Genomic DNA, 19971 nt, shown 5'->3' with positions numbered 1-19971 from the left:
GCCGAAACGGAAAATATTTTCATGTAAATATGCCCGCTTAATTTTCAAGTAGACTTTAATTAGTTAGCATTCATCGCGCATTATTACATTACTGCAACCCAAAAGTTTCATTTAATTTGGCCAATCTAATTTGCGTTAAAGCTCACCTGTTTACGGAAATCACTAAATTTATGTTTTTCTCTCTACCCGCTGCAATATTTTGGGCACAACATGTCATTCATGGCGCTCTATCGCGTAATAATGGGTTGGACAACTTGTGTTTCATATAGATTATTATTGCATCACAATGATTAGATTGTGACACGAGGTAGCAGCTGTACTGCAAAACATGAGCAAAGGTTGCGAACCAGAACAAAAACGTATAATTTTTTTGGTAATAAATTTAAACGCCAGTAAATTGAATTAATACCGACCCCAGAAAAAGTTAAGCGACCCCACTTGGGGTCGCGACCCACAGGTTGAAGACCACTGCGCTACACAATGCATATTCTATCCAGTGGTGAAGTACAGCTGTTTACCGCCGTTTACCACATTTTCAACCATCAGAAAAAAGTGGAGTATATCGTCATAAACGTTGACAATTACACATTAAAGAAAGTCGAAACTAACGTCTAAAGGTCATTCTGTAAAACATATTGGCATCAGCCCCAGCACATCAGGTGCTTTGTATCGAATACATTTTATTTTTTTACTTAAGAATAATAGTTACAATAGAGTTAGAACAAACATTGTGACGTCATTTGAGGTTTTGTTACCATTGTTAAACACAAGGGACAAAACTTTCAGCCAATCACAAGGTTTATCCTTTTCCATTCAGTCTTGTCATTTCAGAATCATCGCTTTGTTGTCTTGTTTTAAGAAATGGAATGTGTAGAAGCACTGCGAAAATTGTTAGTGATGCTGAAACAACAAACGCAAGCCTAATTTCCCCAACTGCGTCAACCAGCATGCCTATAGAATGACAAATGTATAAAGTTCTTAGAAACTGTTTTGTGAAAAAAAAAGCATTTATCAATTGTCTTACCAACGGAAGGAGTAACGAAGGAACCAAAAGTCCCGTATGTCAGTCCAGTAAGTGTAAAGCCCCAAGCAAGGTTTCCATCGCCGACAGCCGTAGTCAATATAAGAACATACATGCTGTGCATGCCACCCGAAACCAAACTATGAGCCACGCAATTGAGCATCAAGCCAAGAAAGCTGTCCGCAAACCAAATCAAAGCTGTTGTGAGAGCCACCAGGCTTTCCGTGACGATTAGCACCCATACAATATTTACACTTTTTCTCCCGCCCAAAGCCCCGAATGCAAATCTTGAAAACAAACTAACAATGCTGTATGCCGACAGCAAAAGTGACCCTCTAATTGGGTCTACATCAAGCTTTTGCGAGTAGGGAACCAGAAATCGCATGTAGAGCACCCAGCCTGAAAGAATGGCGAACCATATCACATTGGACAACCAAAACCAGGGTATGACTAAAACCTGTTTGATTGATTGCCATAGCGAAGTGCATTTGCTGTTGGATTCTTCATCATCTGCTGGTTCGGGGTCGCTGTGTATTGATATTGGCCTGTAAAGTGCAGCAGCCACGGCGCTGTTCAACGATATGCCACCAAATAGCAGCATGGCACCTCGCCAGCCGTAGTGGTCAATGAAAAACTGAAGCAAGGGGGAAAGGATCAGAGTCCCGACAGGTGAACCAGTTATGCTCATTCCAAGCGCTAGCAACCTCTTTTTGACAAAGTACCGTGAAATTAAGACGGAGTGCATGGTGCTGGAATAAGCAACAGATATTCCTAAAACATACAAAAGTGGTGAACAAACATTTTACTATTGCGTGGGTAGAAATAAGCCACTACGCATTGGTTTATAAGTTAATTTGCCATGCTTTTGTGTAAATACTTCTAGTTGGTTTGATTAGCAAATATTTGTTAAGGGCTTTAGGTTTGTTGACAGCCATTCAGCACTATGACAGACTGGGTTACAGGTTACAGGAGTGTTTGAGCTTCTGCAAGGTGATTGTGACCCTTGACCCCTTACGCTGTAAGCAAGTTAACCGACTTACGCTGTGAGCAAGTTAACCGATGTACAAGCCAAACGTTACGTCAATTTGACCTAACTATTTTGCCTCTGTCTAAATATAAGTAAGATAAAATACGGAAATACGATGTGAATTATATGCTAACAAACTGTGGACAAAAGTATATGATTTCGTACATGCATAGAATTTGGTTTTACTGACCTGGGACGAGTCCTGCAAGAATGTAAACCATGGCTACATTGGTTGAAAATGATGCAACCGAAAGTGAAACACCGCTAAGAACGGAAATCAAGAAGCCTGTTACTCGAAATCCTAGCTTCGATATCATAGTGGCGGCCGTTGAGTCTGTAATTAAGAGACTAGCGATAATACTGATAAATGAAATACGATTTTGCAATACTTACATCCTATCACCCTTCCAATCTCAGTACACCCTGACAGCCACGTGACTTCGCCCAGTCCAACGTTGAATTCCCGCATCAAGGGAAAGTAAAACAATGGATACACAATCAGTGACCCAAATGTCAGAGAAATATTGATAAACAAACCCAGAACAATAAACCAGCCCCAACCACCATCGGGCGGGTGTACACGATGCTCATGTATCTTAGTTGGCATTTTGTTCAGCCCAAACCAAGCAAGATCAGTCCATTATTCCATACTTTTATAACCTAATTTACGCTACAGCTCAAATTAGCACTGTAGACTACAGCAACTACATTGTAAGAAAGCAGAATCAACAACGTTTAAATAGGACGCGACCGCAATGAGTCTGCATTAAACCAATAATGTAACTGAAAAAAACGTTTCAGCATAACACGTTTCCAAATGCGAACTAAGCAAACCGACCTTTAAGTTGTTTAAATTACCACTCGGTTTATTTCAAATTGTTTGCTGTTCTTTACCGCACAACGTGATCGAGTAATTTGTTTTGTGACTTTTAAACCCACATTTAGCTATTTTTCTATAGGTAACGTAAAGAGCTGAATTATTTATTCAGCGGCTAAAGAGGGGTCGGGTTGGGAAATGTTTTTGAAAATTTTACATTATTAACTAAGTTTTTTTTCTAGTTTTATTGAATCATAAACTAATACCCTACTCCAACCATAGAGCACTAATACTAGAGAGGTAACTGATTGTTCACTCAAGCGTGAAATCAATCATATCTTGTCTTGTTTAGCAAATATATCTATTTTTTGAAGCAATAAGATATTTAACAACTACATTCTGTGGAACACAGTTTTAGTTTTGCAAAAAAATAGACAAACAAGGAATTGCGGCACTTTTTTTCTGATCAACCTCTGCAGATTGGTCACGCTTGGATGCTCCGTTGCCACGTGACCATTTTCATTAGTTTTTGCTTCTAATAGCATAGGACGTTTTAGCTTTTTTTCCAAGTTTGTACTAATAAATGAAAAGCCAAGCAGCCGGTACTTATTTTTTTGCGATGCAAAAAGTACTATAAGATGAATTTAGAAGAAGCAACATGCTTAAGGAGAAAAATCGACCTAATTGTTATTGAAATAGATCAAGAGACCAGGGCAACCAGTGTTGAATGTCCAGGAACAGCGTACAGGTTGTCTCACTGCCACCAAGACCGATGTATCACCTCGAGAAGTGGAAGATATCTATTCTACTGCTGCAAAAATAGCTAAAAGTGTAACAGTAGATGTACCAGACGTTTGTACTGATGTCTGCAGCCGGCAGGTCATTCATGCAATCAACTATACAGCAATCTTTAATAAACAACAAACCAGAACTTTTGTACAAAAAATATGCGCAAATTCGCAAAAAGTGCATGTGAAGTTCTTGGAATGCAACAAGTTGTTTCTACTAATTTGTCCAACATTTATACTGCAGACAATTTGCAACACATATGTGCATGGGGACCCATTTGTTTTGTGTCAAATAACAACCTAAAAAATGGTTTGTGCCATGTTGTCCACCAGGAAATTTTATCATACCTCTTTGCCAAAATGGTATTCAGGATACATTTCTACTTGCACAATGGAGTTTAGACTTTAAATTTTTTTAATTCAACAAAAAGTGGTCTAAAAAGTCAACATCAAGCTCTATTTTATTTGAAACTTATTGGCCACCTTAATGTAACTGTCTTAATACAACAAAAAAACATGTGCCCAAATAGTGTATATTTTTGGTGGCAATGTATACAAGTAAAATAAAAAATACTGCACTTCAAAAGCGAAATGATTTGTTTTCTATCTTCTTGTTCAATGTGAAATCCCTCCTTTGAAAACCTTTACTATACACATTTTGTTCATAATAGATTTGTTCTGGTGCACACTGCAAAAAAACCTTCACTGTAAATGTCATAACATTGGCAACAAATGTCAGTTGTTTGAAGAAAGTAGTACAGTAATTATATGCTATAGGTTGGGGTTTGTAATTTGCTTGGGTTTAATAGGATTCTGAAAAACCATAGTTTTTGCATGTCCTAGAGTAAAATGTGTCTCTTTTTGGAGTCTTGGGAGTAAATGCAGTGTGGATTTTACACCGCCACCTGTCTCCAGCTATGCAATCATAGTTTAAATCACAAAAAAACTCAGATAAAAAAATGTCATAAGGAAAGGTACTAAAATTCAGTGAATTAAAAAAACAATGGTAGAACAGCTCTAAACAAAATAAATAACCACAACATACCTCTTACAGGGTTACAAAAGTAGAAAAGGTTCTTTGAAAACATCAGCCTTGAAATAATTGAGACAAATTTGGGACCAGAATTTACCAAATTTAAAACTTTGTTTCGGAAAGTACAATTATTTGGTTACTGCCAAGTGATTTTTATGTACATCCATATTGAAGTAAGCGGAACTCACGTTTCCGTATGTCACATTTTTAATGGCTACCCGGTATGGCCAGTGTCTTGTAACCAGCTGTACTGATGAGACCTTACACGTAAAAACAGTGTGCACTATCTTCAACTTTGCCTTCATGATATTTTTTTCCAGATTGTGGTATTATAATACATATAACAGACATAAATAACCCTGACAAGTTAGTTTAATGACAATCAGGGACACGCGAGTGTCGTTTTAAGCTCACTATTTACAGCTTTTGGCCTTAAAACTGTAGTGTACATTGCTGGAAATCGGCGATTTTACCCGGAGCATCCAAGCGTGACCGATCTGCCGATATTTAGGAGTGTCGCCTCTAGTATTAGTGCTCTATGCTCCAACCCTAATAGGCCTAACCGTAATCATTTTGGGAGATATAACGATGTGAAAAGTGCTCTTTGTGCCCACGAAAATTAGTTAATGAAGACAAACCATTTGATGTTAAGGATTGAAATTCTAGACAAACCATTGATGTTAAGGATTGAATGTGAACAGTGGGCATATTTCCAAAATGTTTCCGAATTCGAACCACAGGGCTTTTTAAGCCAATCACGAAGGCGGATTTTCCCGGGTCATGTGACTTTTTAACCAATCAGCCTAGTCGACTCATTGAACCAATCAGACGACAGCTTGCGTAGTAACCAGTCAATCTGCCTTGAGTCACAATATTTGAAAGTTAAGGTTGTGCGTGGTTTTATTATTGTATTACTAAAATATAAGCATTTTAAAAGGCATTTTTGATAATTACTTATAAGCTTTTTTTGTAAATAATCATCTGATATTGTTAAGTGGATTCCCTGCAGCAAATGGTGGAACTTGGAGAAAAATTAGTAACAAAAGGAAATGAAGAAATGGTTTTTAGATTGACCTTACAATCAGCAAAAGAATGGGACGAGTTGCTTGAGTCTTTTTGTGTATTTTCTATTACTAGCTGGAATGAATACAAAACATTTCTCAACCCTAAAATATTTTGGGGAAACCTTTAAATGCCATCTTAATCAGTTTTGCCAACAGGAAGCTGGTGTATCAAATTCAACACTTTGTGTCCTGTGTCTATGGATGTTATGATCAAACTTTACACCAAGTCAACTAAACATCACATAAGTTGGTTTCTACTCATCCATGTATAGTAAGTGTGACAGTTAACCACAATCACTTGCTTAAAGCTGCCGGAAACCTTGGTTAGCTAAACATCAGTGAATCTACTAAAAAGATTTTCTTCCTGTATTTTTGGCAATGATTGTCAGTGTCTCAAGCATTACAAACCCATGAGACCAATTAAAGTTGCTTGTTACAGATGGAATGAGTGCAGTCACTAACAACTGCCATAATCCAAAACCCTGCTCTGTGTACTATCTCTGGGATCAGTGGCATAAATGTAACTTTTGGGCATAAAGTGGTATAAATTTGTTTTGTGCCATACAGAAGTTTGTTGAAGAATCTGAGGCTAAGATCCGCTTTGAAAGAATCCACAAAATGATGTTACAATCTTCTGAGATAGTGTTTGTGGCTTCTACAACCAATCTGGATCAGACTAATGCCTCACTTACAGTCCTGTTATGTGGTAGTCCAATTGGGGATGTATCAGGGATCAGCACCTCAGAAGCAAATGTATGCGGGCATTGCATTGGGTCAGGAGCAGGCACCATCTGTGGAATTCTTTAGTGATTTGGCCACTACACATCTACATTAGATCATGGTGGCTGTTCAAATGCCATGAAAATCAATCCAACCGCTTCATTGTCTGATAGCATTGCTGGACCATTTCATAAACCAGTGACTGAATGTCCGGACTACACTGCAGAGAACTTTTCTTAAATTTAATAGTGTTCTGAGTTTATAAAGACCAAGCACTCTAGTGACTTTAATTAAAAGGAAACTAAAAAAACATTAGAAAGGTTTAAGAACTCTACCTCTTCTGCTCATTTCGTTGCACAAATAAGATCAGCACTTCATTCATTTGGAAGAAACTCAATTGGCAGCCGCAATGCTTGGAGCAAAATACATTGTTTTTTTGGTACTGACATTAAAATTATATATTTTCTTGGTATGGTTGGTACAAAAATTCATTTCCTTTTGTGTTTTACTTTTTTTCCTGCAGCTTTTCCATGCATTTTTGTATAAATTGTTAAATGGTCTTGGATAAAATTGTTACTGCTGGTAGATATCATATTGCTTACTATTATTACCTAATTTGGTTTGTAATTTTGTAGATTAGGGCAATTGGCTTTTGATTAATTTATTGGATTGTAGGTTGGGCTATTTGCTATCCGAGAACCTGCATGGATGCATAATCATATTTGCTGTTTAACAATTAGAATTGACTTTTCCATGCTCCAAAGTGATTACCTATAGCTTAGTGTGCCTTAAGCCACCATCAGAGCTTAGGCCTGTATGTCTGGAATCAAGGAAGAGCAGTTGCACTGCCCAAACAAATAAAACCTTGAGAAGGGATGGACTACATGAAAGGGCAGGGCAGATCGGAGACATCAAGCAATCCAATTTAAAAGGCATTTGCTTGACATTTAGCTGTAACTAAAGTTATTGTACAAGTAAACATATTGACTATCATGTAGAATGTGATACCAATAGATCATTGGATCTACTTTATAGAACTGTGTTGACTGATTATTATTAACTGTGGTTACTGCATGCATAATAAACAAACTTTTGGAGGACTGTTGAAATGAGTGATATAATGTTTTAATTTAGGTACAACTGTTTTGTTCCACATAAAGAATTGCAAATAAATAAACTAATGTAAACCATGAAGGAAAATAAATAGCCTGTGTAGCAAGGACAAGACAAACTAATTTAACTTGCTGACAAATAAGACTGGTCATATAGAGTGCTGTCAATAGCCAACCTTGCTAACCCTAATTTAGAGCATTGTAGGTAAAAAGGTGTTTTGTTTCATACATGAGATTGCAAATAAAAAAAACTGGTGTAAACAAGAAAAGATAATATAACTGAGAAAAAGCTGCTCACATGAGGTGAGATAAGGAAAATAAATTTCTGACACTGCTGCATAGCTGTTTTTAGGTGGTAGCTATTCTGTACAACATTTTTTGTGACTATTATCATTTCAATGTCACAAGAAAAACAATGAATATGCTAGCACAAGTAATTCTTCTCATCATTTACTTTATACTGTAGTAGTCTTTTTTAATCCTGCATTTGCTCTCAAGCACACTACTTCAATTTGCTATTCAAGATCACTTCTGTTTTATTGTAAACTTACGACAAAATTCCAGCATGCACAATAAAAATAACATATACATTGGTGGCACAGAACAACATTCAAAACTGAAAATACTGGGAGTTCAGGGGCGGATCTAGAAAAAAATTGAGGGGGTGTCCAACAATTAGTTGGGAAATTCCCTCATGCGATACTGACGTTAAAATTCTGCCAGATGAATTCCAACAAGGTAAAAGTTGTTTGTGCTGCAGCCCTCGGAACGGCTTTAGGTGGGTGTTTTATTGATGAAAATGTGAAAATTGATGTAAACATGTGAAATGTTTGTTTGCACAGGTTCTGCATTTGTCTATTGTTTGTACAAAAAAGTTTAAAACCACTGATTCTGTTGATGAATCAGATGAAGGAATTGGTGATGTTGACTCAATTGTGTCGGAAGCTGAGGTGAGATTTATGCTTTTCCATCATTATCCAGTCTGCCTGCAGAATATGGCAGCTGCACGCACGATTTGTTTTGAAAAAAAAACTTTTGCACACAAATTTTTCGGGGTTGCACGCGAAAATTTTACACCAAAGGCATTTAATTGTCCTGCCTTGACTTCTTTTACTTGCTTTGCACCTGCTGAAATTGGTCTTGCATGCGAACTTACAGGTCGTGCATGCGCGCCCACGGGACATGTCGGTCCTGCATGCATGAGATCTCGTCGGGAACTGTTCTGCAGACTGGACCATTGTCAACTTTACTTCATAATGTTTTCGCAATGTGAATATTTTAGCTTTGTTAGGCTGCTGTAACTGGCTTCATGAAAGAAATAAATTCAACTGAGGAATAAAAAATTAGGAATGCTTATAACTTGGAAACTATCACTATTTATCATGCCAACTGTGCACTTTTTGGTACAACTACACTGATTTGTCATTAAATTGGCTTGGTATTAATAATTTTGTGGTGCTTAGTACAGTGGGTCTTAAATTTTTTGGTAGGTCTCAAACTATATTTTGCTGCAGTGTAACCGTTTGTCACCTTGAGGCTTGAGCTAAGAATAGAGTTAATTTTTTTGTATGCATTAGGGTAGTCATTACCTCATTAAATTTTTTACCTATTAAATTTTTTTTTTATTTGAGTCTTCTTGGGTCTCATTTGGGTCGGAAAACTCTAAGAACCATGGGCATATTTGGTTATATTGTGTGTTGCACTTATCACCTTACCTGATTTTGTTGGACTAACACATTTGTTTGTGACAGGTTCTAGCCCACTCAGAACGCCTACTTTCAGCTTCAGAAGTGAGCACAGAAAAGGAAACCACACCCGAAAGTCCTGACATAAAGTCATCTGACCATGAATATAAAGATGCTGTGTCCCACCTTTCCCTTACAACCAATGGAACCGAGTCTTCCATGACTGAATTGGAGGAGTCAGCTAGTTCTGACTTCTCCTCATTAGAGGTTATTGATAAACCATCGAAACCTGTTAAAGTTTTGCTTCTTGGTCTACAGGAATGCGGAAAATCCAGTTTGTTAAATGTTCTTGCAAAAAGGCCAGAAGTTATTGAGTACAAACCTACTCAAGGATTTAATGCAGTTCAAATTGAAAAGGAAGGCATTGTCCTAAGCATTATGGAAGGTACGTACGTAACTTTGAGTTTGTTACTTATAGTGTTACTTCATATAATTTAACACTGTGCAATGCAAGAAGTTTACTGTAAATGTTTTCCTTTTTTGGTGACTTTACAGTGTTTAATTGTCTACTGCAGGGGTCACCAAACTTTTTTTACAGTGTCATGTAAGGTTTGGCTTTATCAGGAATCTCCGGTGTACCGACATAAGGATGGAAACGCAGGTCAGATACTGTAGCTGGTCTGCTCTTATAGACACCAGCTCGTCCTTCTAAGATTGGAGGAACTTGGGAAAGACAAGAGGGAACAATACAGCACATCACAGTTATTATTATTAGTAGTTTGATGTGCGTCTCCATCTTTTCCAGAGATCCATGACACGTAGGAGGAGAAGAATAACCCCATATGATTAGAAGCATGAACGTAGCCCATTCCACTGGTACGGGTGGACATCCCGCTTGTTGCCAAATGGGGTGATAGTTGACGAATTCCTGTATTACTTGAGATCCTTCAACAGGTAAGGTAGATGTCTCGTGAGATAATAGAGTATGACCTGTGGTTGCTCCTTCTACAACCTCTTCTACCTCTTCGCTCACAAGTGTGGTAAGGAGTGATGATAATGTGCTCGTGGGCGAGATTATCGTCGTGCTCACGGTAGTAGATGTTGTGGACATAATACAGTATTATATAATTTAAGTTTTCCTAGGGTAACCCTATTCCCATGTTATCTGGAACACATAAGGGAACTGGGTTAGCTTTTTTTGCAATGAAAAGTGTGCAACAAATATTTCATTCAGCATTAGAGAACGTCAAAAGTTCAACAGGTATGTTTTGTGTTACAAGTATAATATCGTCTGTGGCACGGTACGTGCGAATTCCCTGCCTGTTGAGATCGTCCATTTTTACTGTTATAAGAATTGGGCGTTTTCTACGAATCGTTGGGATAGTACTAAAATGTATTGCCCATCTTCGCATAGGAGACAGGAAGCCACTGCATTTAATGCTAGCAGCGCCTGCAGTCGTTGTGTAATGAAACAATTTCCCCCCTCCCGTGATGAGAGGATAATTGGGAAGGGAAACGTTAGGTGAATGTCCATAGCGAGCAGAAACATGCGACGGTGTGACGTTGAATCGTTTGTTTTGTTGCATCAGTTTAAGAATTGTAAGCCATGAAAGTTGGGGAAAACGGTCCTTTATCTTCTTCGAAAATTGTTCCACAGTGCTGGCCATAGCGAGCAAAGGGACATTGTTCATGACGTATACGATGATAGGATGCCCATTGTAATGCATTTCGCAAGGTATCAGGGATTCGTTCGAAAACAGTGTTTACTCCCCAGGCCATTGGGGACCATTCTTCCACATCCATTTCTAGTTGGTGAAGACGAGAAAGAGCGCCAGAGACAAGCATCTCGTTTGTTCTTCGCAATTCAATGGCGTTCATCTGGTAGCCTAGAATGTCACCTAACCACCGTTGCAGTATCGGTTTGTTGGGCAACTTGGATTTAGCGGCATTTGCCACCCAGTGATAGACTGTTGAATTATCAACAATGGCTGTGAACTTGTTGTTATAGAGCAGTGGTAGCCAACCTATGGCGCATGCGCCAAACGTGGCGCATTGCATGATTAGAAAGGGCGCATTGCCTTCTTTTGATAATCAAAAAATCATGAAAACATTTTTTGTCAGTCAGCGGCTCGTTCCATACAAAGTATATATAAAACACAAGTAGTCCAACCCATTGTTACGCGATAGAGCCTCATGGACGCCATTTTGTGTCCAAATTAATACAGCAGGTATAGGGAAAAACACATAAATATGGCGCATCCAACACAGTATGTTAAAAAGTTGGAGAATGGTATGTAGAAGGTTGGCCACCCCTGCACTACAAAAACCAGTGTGTTGTTTCAACACGCCGGTGTGTTTCAACCACACTATCGGTGTGTTCTAAGAACACTGCAGGTGTGTTGTTACCGCGATAATCGATGTGTATTCGCTAAACGACACGCCGCACAGGACGGACAGCACGCCAGGTGTGTTGATTAAGGTCAAGGTGATCGGTTTCAAGTCCAGAAACACAGAACAACACGCCGCCGTGTTGTTTTGTTGCTTTTTTTCTTTCCGTTTGGCTTGGAAGTCACTCAACCGTAACGGCGGGAACGCACGAAATGGCTTTTAGATTCTTTTTTCTTTTGATTAACAAACTTAGTAAATTGTTAAGAGACTTAATATCAAGGCTAATAGGAGCTAATTGAGTATTAATTGACAAGTTTTAATGTATTCAAGACTTTTGGACAATGTGAACAGGATGGTGTTGCAAATCTAATAAAGGTTGGTATATTTACAGTTTTACATATATTTGTGCATGACTGCATGTATAAAACATAATAGCTTGTTGTTTTTTTGTATTAGGCTAGAGTAGACTGTAACCAAATGACTGAGCGAAGTGGTTTTCTTAACAACTTGGTATCACTATCAAGTAGAACACATACAAAACATGCATTCAAGTGACCTCTATTTGCATTTTTGGCCAAATTATTACAGTTCTGTTGGTAAGTGTTTGAAAGTGATAAAGAATTTAACTTACCACTATATCAATTCCTTTATACCAGAACTTTCTGCTTTATGATTATGTATTTCAAGTGTTTAATTTGTTGCAGAGTCCTGTACAAAACCTAATGATGCAACTGACTTTACTGTGTATAACCTGGATTATTGAACAACCAAGGGAATTCTATTAAGGAACTAATTTTGTTACAAAGGCGCATTGTGGTAGGTATTAAACCCAATGTTTATGGCGGTGTTGCAAACAAGTGAACATGTTTGAGATAGTTAGATTTGAACAAATACATCTTCTTTCGTTGTGCAATAGCATATTGTTCTAGTGTTTTTGTTGATGGACAGTGGATACATTACTTTGTTTTTAGACAATCAACATTAAGGGACACTCAATATCACTTGCTACCAGAAATCTTTAAAAGTCATGTGGTGAGTGAGTATAATTGTCTTTTAACTAATCGACCTCTTTCTTTAGCATATTTTGAATATATACGGTGTTTTATTTTGAATATATACTGTTTTGCAGATGGTAAACGTAACTGATGTTCTCAAAAGTCCCATAGGGGAAACCTTTGGATATAATCAAAGGCTGGCTGCTTGTTTGTGAAAGGAAATTGCTACGAAAAAAGAAATGTTGTCATCTTCGAAACACAGGTATTTTGATTAGATCCATTTGTAACTCCAACAAACTTTGATTTCATGTAACCTTAACTATTACAATCACATTAACTGGCAGTAACACCATGTTTGATAACTGCTTATTTACTTGACAGGACCAGTTTGCAACATCCCCTGGTTATCCATGTGTTATTGTCAATAAGTCAGTTTTCTTGTGGTTTTAATTTTTCATTGTAATACTTGTTATTTTTATTGTAGTGATATTGAACATGCCATGACTGTGCATATGCCACATACCTTGTTGAGTACATCACATTATATAGCGTCTGGCATGCAGTTAAAGTTTTGTTTTCGCGTTTATGTTTTACCTGTGTTTCCCCCACCGTTACTATTCATGCCATAACTTTGTTTTGTTTGTTCTGTCAAACGTTATGTTCTGTCTCTTCGATATATGCGCTATTTCGTTGGTACGTTACTGTTTACAATAAAATACAAAACGGTATTTGGTGTGTCATGCTTTATAGCTCTAAACAACACGCAACACGCGTGTTGTATGAGTGTGTTCAAACGACACACCAGGTGTGTCGCGAAACTGCAGCTTCAAACAACACGGCAGGCGTGTCGTTGAACAACACACCACCAAACAACACACCGCCTCACAACACGGCTCGGTGTGTCGTGTGTTGTATACGGCTTCAAAATTGGCGTGTTGTTACAACACACCGGTTCTTTCTAGTGTGTTATAGAGGAATTGACGATACTTGCCGATTCCTCGGTGAAGGGCATTTAGTTCACGTCCAGCTGGTATCCTAGCTGCTTCGGAAACCGTCCATTTTTGGGAGTAATATGCCAAGGGAAGAGGTTTCTTCGTCATTGGGTCGGTGTGGAAGAGGAACGCTCCCCAGCCCTTTTCTGATGCGTCAGTTTCCAAAAAGAGTGGTAACGTTGGATTGAAATGATACAAAACTGCTGGGGCCGAGATTGCCTTTTGGACTGTTAAGAAGTCATCGTACATTTCCATCGTCCATGGTAAGTAAGTATATTTTGATGTCGTTGCAGGAACTCCTCCTGTGTGCTTGTCAAAACGGGCAAGCATAACGCTTAATCTAGGGATATGATCTGCAACGTAGCGAATACCGCCGAGCCAGGATCGTAATTCGGCGATAGTTCGCGGTGGGGGAAAGGATTGTAGTTCTTGGATTCGCTTCTTCTGAACTGTCCTTTCTGTGGCGGTTACATCGGATCCTAGCAGGTGTATTTTGGAACGTCCGATAGCGCATTTATTAATGCTGAGAGTTTGTCTTAATTTCGCCAATAAGGCAAACAATTCGTTGAGAAGGAACAAGTGATCATCAACGGTTTTTGTGGCGAGAATAATGTCATCAAGATAAATCGCAATTGGTTCGGCAGTAGCCGCTTCTTCCGTTTTTCCTTTGCCGAGGAGATATTTGCGATAATTCGTGCGAATCGGAGCCCAAACTGCTTCGTTCATATTGTTTTGCCATATCGACGGAGCATTGGATAATCCCATAGGCATACAACGCATTCGTAACTGCTTGTATGGGTGCGGCACTCCGAGAAAGTGGCGATCATCTTCATGGACGATTGTGTGATAGAATGCTTTTGATAAATCAAGCAAAGACAACACCTCATTCCCTTGCGCTATTTGTAAAACATCAGGGATAAGAGGGAGCGCATTTGGTATTATTTTAGTATGTGCATTTAAACGTTGAAAATCCTGTACGATTCTCCAAGAAGGGGCATACTCCTTAGACTGTTTTTGTGCTTCATTTACCTTTTGTTTCACAACGAAGAGTGGAAGTTTCCAATCAGAGGGACCTTCTTCAATTATGCCTAGATCGATGAATTTTGCGATTCCTTCTTCTAAGGCTTTCTTCTGGTCTTCTCCACGAATCGTGTAAGGTGGTATTGAAACAGGTTTCGTCATGGGGTCCTTTAATTCTATCCTGCAGTAATGTGGCAGCGTTTGTTCACCCGAGAGATTGCCTTTTAAGTTTTCTAGCTCAGCAGCATATGGCTCGTATACCGTTCGCCAGCTTTCGGTCGGGATGAGTGCCTTTCCAAAATCTTCAACGTCGTCTGATTGCTTGGCTGATTCTTTAAATACTCTTTGTCGTTCAGCCATTAATATTTCAACAAGCTTTTCTTGGCTTGGTTCTCCTTTGTCGATCACATAGTCAACCGTTTCTTTGTTTTCTTGGACGGGATTCTGCATCGAAGCTGCAGGGGTAGAAGAAGGCTCATTCCAGACTTCCTTATTAACTTGCAAGGAAGGTGGCATGCTACCGGCCGTGTAGACATGCTCCTGTGTGGAAGAGGACTCGGAGACCAGAGCGTGTGGCTCTCCGGTAAACAAAGATATTCCTGGGAGGGTGAGAAACGTATTATAACTGTCCACGCCTACAATATTCATTGACATGTATTTTCCAGAACAAAATGGAACTTTCAACCCTCCAATAGGTATTTCGACGTAAGATGTAATGGATGGGGCATTCCCGCCAATTCCTCGAATGCCCACTTCAATGGGGCGTCGCTTTTCCCAAGAATTAGGGTAATGTCTTCGCAAATCGTCCTCGCGAATGAGATTGGGAACACTGCTAGTGTCAGCTAGGAAACGGACCTTCGTTCTATTATCTTCAAAGAATAAGAGCTCTCCCGAAAAGGAAGAATAGTACAGGGCGTTATTGGTTTTTACATCATTGTCATCATATACAGAATGAACGAGAGATCCAGGTAAGTCATTGTATGTACAAAGGGTAGGAATAGAGGGGGGTGGAGCACTGGTCCTTCCACTCCCCCTATTAGTTTTCCGGATGATTACTTTCTGGACCGTGATAATATGACCCAGCATAATTGACTGGGGTCCGATTTTCATCGCGGTTTCTATTGTCGCGTGCATTGCGTTTTCGTAAATTGTCTTGAGGACGGTGGTACTTTGCGACTTGTGCATGTCCTTCTTCAATGGTCGGCAGCTGGTATCGTCGGAGGAGATTGTTGAAACGTTAGAGTGAAAAGCTCCAATATACGGCTCCAACGAGGTTGCGGTTTGTTGAAAGATTGTGCCAAGAAGTTTGCTTGTTCTACATTCCCTGAATCGCGAAGGCGTTTCTCTAGCGTGTTAGCCAAAGCCAAGTCATAGGCAGTATCGCCATCACCATGATTCACACGGTTCAGCTGAGAAGTCAACCAGCTGATTATGGATTGGTCCGAAGAAGGGACGCTCACCGTTTGTAGCTGCATTTTGAAAGTTGCAGGGTTTGGGTCTCCTTCTGGAGCTGGAATCATAAGTTGTGGCTCAACACGGGGTTCTTCATCATCTGCAAACTCATCCGCAAGGCGTCGTGCCAGAATGGGGCCTGGAGTGCCCCGCAAGGGGGTTCGCACATTGTTGTAAACCATTGGAGACACAAACCACCTTTCTAGCGGTACCTCTTGTCGTGCTCCCCCCACTGCCGCTGGCCTTGCAGCAAAGAGGGCTCCTCCCCGCACGTTTCCATCATTGAGCTCGCCTAGCGTGACGAAGCATTAGGCTCGATTCACACCATGGTGGACATTGAAGACTCGTGTAGATTTTTTCTTGGGCTGCACAACGTCAGTTTCATGTCTTGATTCGAGCCCTTGGTATTCACCAGGTGATGATTTATCTAAATATTCACCAGGTGATGAATAAACTAAATAAGATTGCAGTATACCTTTAGGGTCCAGACCAAATCGCTCCACAAAATTATTTCATTTAAAGACTTTTTTTTGTTAACGTAGGGCACAAAACGTGATTACAAAAATAACAGAGGGGGAAATTCGGAGTTGGTAATTGACTTTAGTGGGAAACCACAGCAAAAAGGTTAAGAACCACTGGCATACACCATTGCATTATAATAGGACTCGATGCTACATACTAGAAGTCTGCATTCTATAAAAAGCTGCTACCCATTAATGTATGATTATAGTTTACTTGACTTCCAACATACAAATTGACAAAGTCAGTGCCTAATTTCTTGTTCTTGTTGTTTTCTTGTCTTGTCTGATTTTTTGTATTAAACGATGCCTAAAGCGTGATGTAGTCTTGTAGAACATTGATTTATTTAGTTATATTTCTGATTAATAGCATAGCATACATACTAAGTATCAAATCACACAAGGAAAACAGAATCAATAAAGTAGAGTTAAATGAAGACATATTGTCATCAGTCACACAACAGCAGCTTTGTATCGACTATCGAATACATTTTGGTGAAGAATGATTGTTGAATTCAAATTAGAACAAACATTGTGACGTCATATGAGGTTTTATTACCATTGTAAAACACAAGGGACAAAACTTTCAACCAATTACAAGGTTTATCATTTTCCATTCAGTCTTGTCATTTCAGAATCATCGCTTTGTTGTCTTGTTTTGAGAAATGGAATGTGAAGAAGCACTGCGAAAATTGTCAGTGATGCTGAAACAACAAATGCAAGCCTAATTTCCCCAACTGCGTCAACCAGCATGCCTATAGAATGACAAATGTATAAGGTTCTTAGAAACTGTTTTGTGAAAAAAAGCATTTATCAATTGTCTTACCAACGGAAGGAGTAACTAAGGAACCAAAAGTTCCATATGTCAGTCCAGTAAGTGTAATGCCCCAAGCAAGGTTTCCATCGCCGACAGCCGTAGTCAATATAAGAACATACATGCTGTGCATGCCGCCCGAAACCAAACTATGAGCCACGCAATTGAGCATCAAGCCAAGAAAGCTGTCCGCAAACCAAATCAATGCTGTTGTGAGAGCCACCAGGCTTTCCGTGACGATTAGCACCCATACAATGTTTACACTTTTTATGCCGCCCAAAGCCCCGAATGCAAATATTGAAAACAAACTGACAATGCTGTATGCCGACAGCAAAAGTGACCCTCTAGTTGGGTCTACATCAAGTTTTTGCGAGTAGGGAATCAGAAATCGCATGTAGAGCACCCAGCCTGAAAGAATGGCGAACCATATCACATTGGACAACCAAAACCAGGGTATGACTAAAACCTGTTTGATTGATTGCCATAGCGAAATGCATTTGCTGTTGGATTCTTTATCATCTGCTGGTTCGGGGTCGCTGTGTAATGATATTGGCCTATAAAGTGCAGCAGCCACAGCGCTGTTCAACGATATGCCACCAAATAGCAGCATGGCACCTCGACAGCCGTAGTGGTCAATGAAAAACTGAAGCAAGGGGGATAGGATCAGAGTCCCGACAGGTGAACCAGTTATGCTTATTCCAAGCGCTAGCAACCTCCTTTTGACAAAGTACCGTGAAATTAAGACGGAATGCATGGTGCTGGAATAAGCAACAGATATTCCTAAAACATACAAAAGTGGTGAACAAACATTTTACTATTGCGTGGGTAGAAATAAGCCACTACGCATTGGTTTATAAGTTAATTTGCCATGCTTTTTTGTAAATACTTCTAGTTGGTTTGATTAGCAAATATTTGTTAAGGGCTTTAGGTTTGTTGACAGCCATTCAGCACTATGACAGACTGGGTTACAGGAGTGTTTGAGTTTCTGCAAGGTGATTGTGACCCTTGACCCCTTACGCTGTAAGCAAGTTAACCGACTTACGCTGTGAGCAAGTTAACCGATGTACAAGCCAAACGTTACGTCAATTTGACCTAACTATTTTGCCTCTGTCTAAATACAAGTAAGATAAAATACGGAAATACGATGTGAATTATATGCTAACAAACTGTGGACAAAAGTATATGATTTCGTACATGTATAGAATTTGGTTTTACTGACCTGGGATGAGTCCGGCAAGAATGTAAACCATGGCTACATTGGTTGAAAATGATGCAACCGAGAGTGAAACACCGCTAAGAATGGAAATCAAGAAGCCTGTTACTCGAAATCCTAGCTTGGATATCATAGTGGCGGCCGTTGAGTCTGTAAAGAGACTAGCGATAATACTGATAAATGAAATACGATTTTGCAATACTTACATCCTATCACCCTTCCAATCTCAGTACACCCTGACAGCCACGTGACTTCGCCCAGTCCAACGTTGAATTCCCGCATCAAGGGGAAGTAAAACAATGGATACACAATCAGTGACCCAAATGTCAGAGAAATATTGATAAACAAACCCAGAACAATAAACCAGCCCCAACCCCCATCGGGCGGGTGTACACGATGCTCATGTATCTTAGTTGGCATTTTGTTCAGCCCAAACCAAGAAAGATCAGTCCATTATTCCATACTTTTATAACCTAATTTACGCTACAGCTCAAATTTAGCACTGTAGGCTACAGCAACTACATTGTAAGAAAGCAGAATCAACAACGTTTAAATAGGACGCACCCGCAATGAGTCCGCATTAAACCAATGATGTAACTGAAAGAAACATTTAAGCATAACACGTTTCCAAATGTGAACTAAGCAAACCGACCTTAAACTTGTTTAAATTACCACTCGGTTTATTGTTTGCTGTTCTTTACCACACAACGTGATCGGGTAATTTGTTTTGTGACTTTTAAACCCACATTTAGCTATTTTTCTATAGGTAACGTAAAGAGCTGAATTATTTATTCAGCAGCTAAAGAGGGGTCGGGTTGGGAAATGTTTTTGAAAATTTTACATTATTAACTAAGTTCTTTTGCTAGTTTTATTGAATCATAAACTAATACCCTACTCCAACCCTAATAGGCCTAACCGTAATCATTTTGAGAGATATAACGATGTGAAAAGTGCTCTTTGTGCCCACGAAAATTAGTTAAATGTGGGTCTCCCGTGAGGTATGGTGTTAGTAGATTTTCCGTGATTGATACCTTGCGATGTCTTTTGAATGGACGATATATATTTGCTCTGTCCGCCACGTAGGCCTAATCGCGTTGTGCTTGCATAACTAAGTGCCATCCCTCTGTTGTGTTTTGTGAAAGGCCTTTTCTGCTATGTGGATAAAACTCTTAATAAGGCCCAATGCTTGGACTGCTTTTTGTGGGCTTTTGAGAGTTTTGGCAAAAGCTACAGCCAATAAACATGTGTGTCACCACAACCGAAATGAAGACAAACCATTTGATGTGAAGGATTGAAATTCTAGACAAACCAT

The 19971-nt window shown here is 39.4% G+C and overlaps 2 protein-coding genes, 2 long non-coding RNA genes and 2 pseudogenes across 5 annotated transcripts; 3 read left to right on the top strand and 3 right to left on the bottom strand.

Annotated features, from left to right (window-relative positions):
- Positions 1 to 660: 660 nt before the first annotated feature.
- LOC145223305 (monocarboxylate transporter 13-like) lies at positions 661 to 3128 on the bottom strand. The gene is made up of 4 exons (XM_080089710.1): positions 2442 to 3128; positions 2239 to 2382; positions 1025 to 1792; positions 661 to 951 (listed from the first exon to the last, which is right to left on the bottom strand). The coding sequence occupies exons 1-4, from the start codon at positions 2653 to 2655 to the stop codon at positions 800 to 802; spliced, it is 1278 nt and encodes a 425-aa protein (XP_079945836.1). The 5' UTR covers positions 2656 to 3128; the 3' UTR covers positions 661 to 799.
- A 1042-nt stretch (positions 3129 to 4170) lies between these two features.
- Positions 4171 to 4868, bottom strand: LOC145223306 (uncharacterized). The gene is made up of 2 exons (XR_013859438.1): positions 4699 to 4868; positions 4171 to 4341 (listed from the first exon to the last, which is right to left on the bottom strand). It is a non-coding gene; the product is annotated as an uncharacterized LOC145223306 (long non-coding RNA).
- Positions 4869 to 5312: 444 nt separating this feature from the next.
- LOC145223667 (uncharacterized) lies at positions 5313 to 7954 on the top strand (annotated as a pseudogene).
- A 339-nt stretch (positions 7955 to 8293) lies between these two features.
- Positions 8294 to 10063, top strand: LOC145223301 (uncharacterized; annotated as a pseudogene). Its single transcript, XR_013859436.1, has 4 exons — positions 8294 to 8360; positions 8425 to 8532; positions 9334 to 9712; positions 9866 to 10063. The product of XR_013859436.1 is annotated as an uncharacterized LOC145223301 (transcript).
- A 2426-nt stretch (positions 10064 to 12489) lies between these two features.
- LOC145223304 (uncharacterized) lies at positions 12490 to 13378 on the top strand. The gene is made up of 3 exons (XR_013859437.1): positions 12490 to 12687; positions 12785 to 12912; positions 13032 to 13378. It is a non-coding gene; the product is annotated as an uncharacterized LOC145223304 (long non-coding RNA).
- Positions 13379 to 15899: 2521 nt separating this feature from the next.
- LOC145225116 (monocarboxylate transporter 13-like) lies at positions 15900 to 19214 on the bottom strand. The gene is made up of 4 exons (XM_080091762.1): positions 18866 to 19214; positions 18666 to 18809; positions 17459 to 18226; positions 15900 to 17387 (listed from the first exon to the last, which is right to left on the bottom strand). The coding sequence occupies exons 1-4, from the start codon at positions 19077 to 19079 to the stop codon at positions 17239 to 17241; spliced, it is 1275 nt and encodes a 424-aa protein (XP_079947888.1). The 5' UTR covers positions 19080 to 19214; the 3' UTR covers positions 15900 to 17238.
- Positions 19215 to 19971: the final 757 nt, after the last annotated feature.

This window comes from Phallusia mammillata, chromosome 4, assembly GCF_965637545.1.
Source record: "Phallusia mammillata chromosome 4, kaPhaMamm4.hap1.1, whole genome shotgun sequence".
In the NCBI taxonomy this organism is placed as follows: domain Eukaryota; kingdom Metazoa; phylum Chordata; class Ascidiacea; order Phlebobranchia; family Ascidiidae; genus Phallusia; species Phallusia mammillata.
This window is presented reverse-complemented; position numbering and strand designations above follow the sequence as displayed.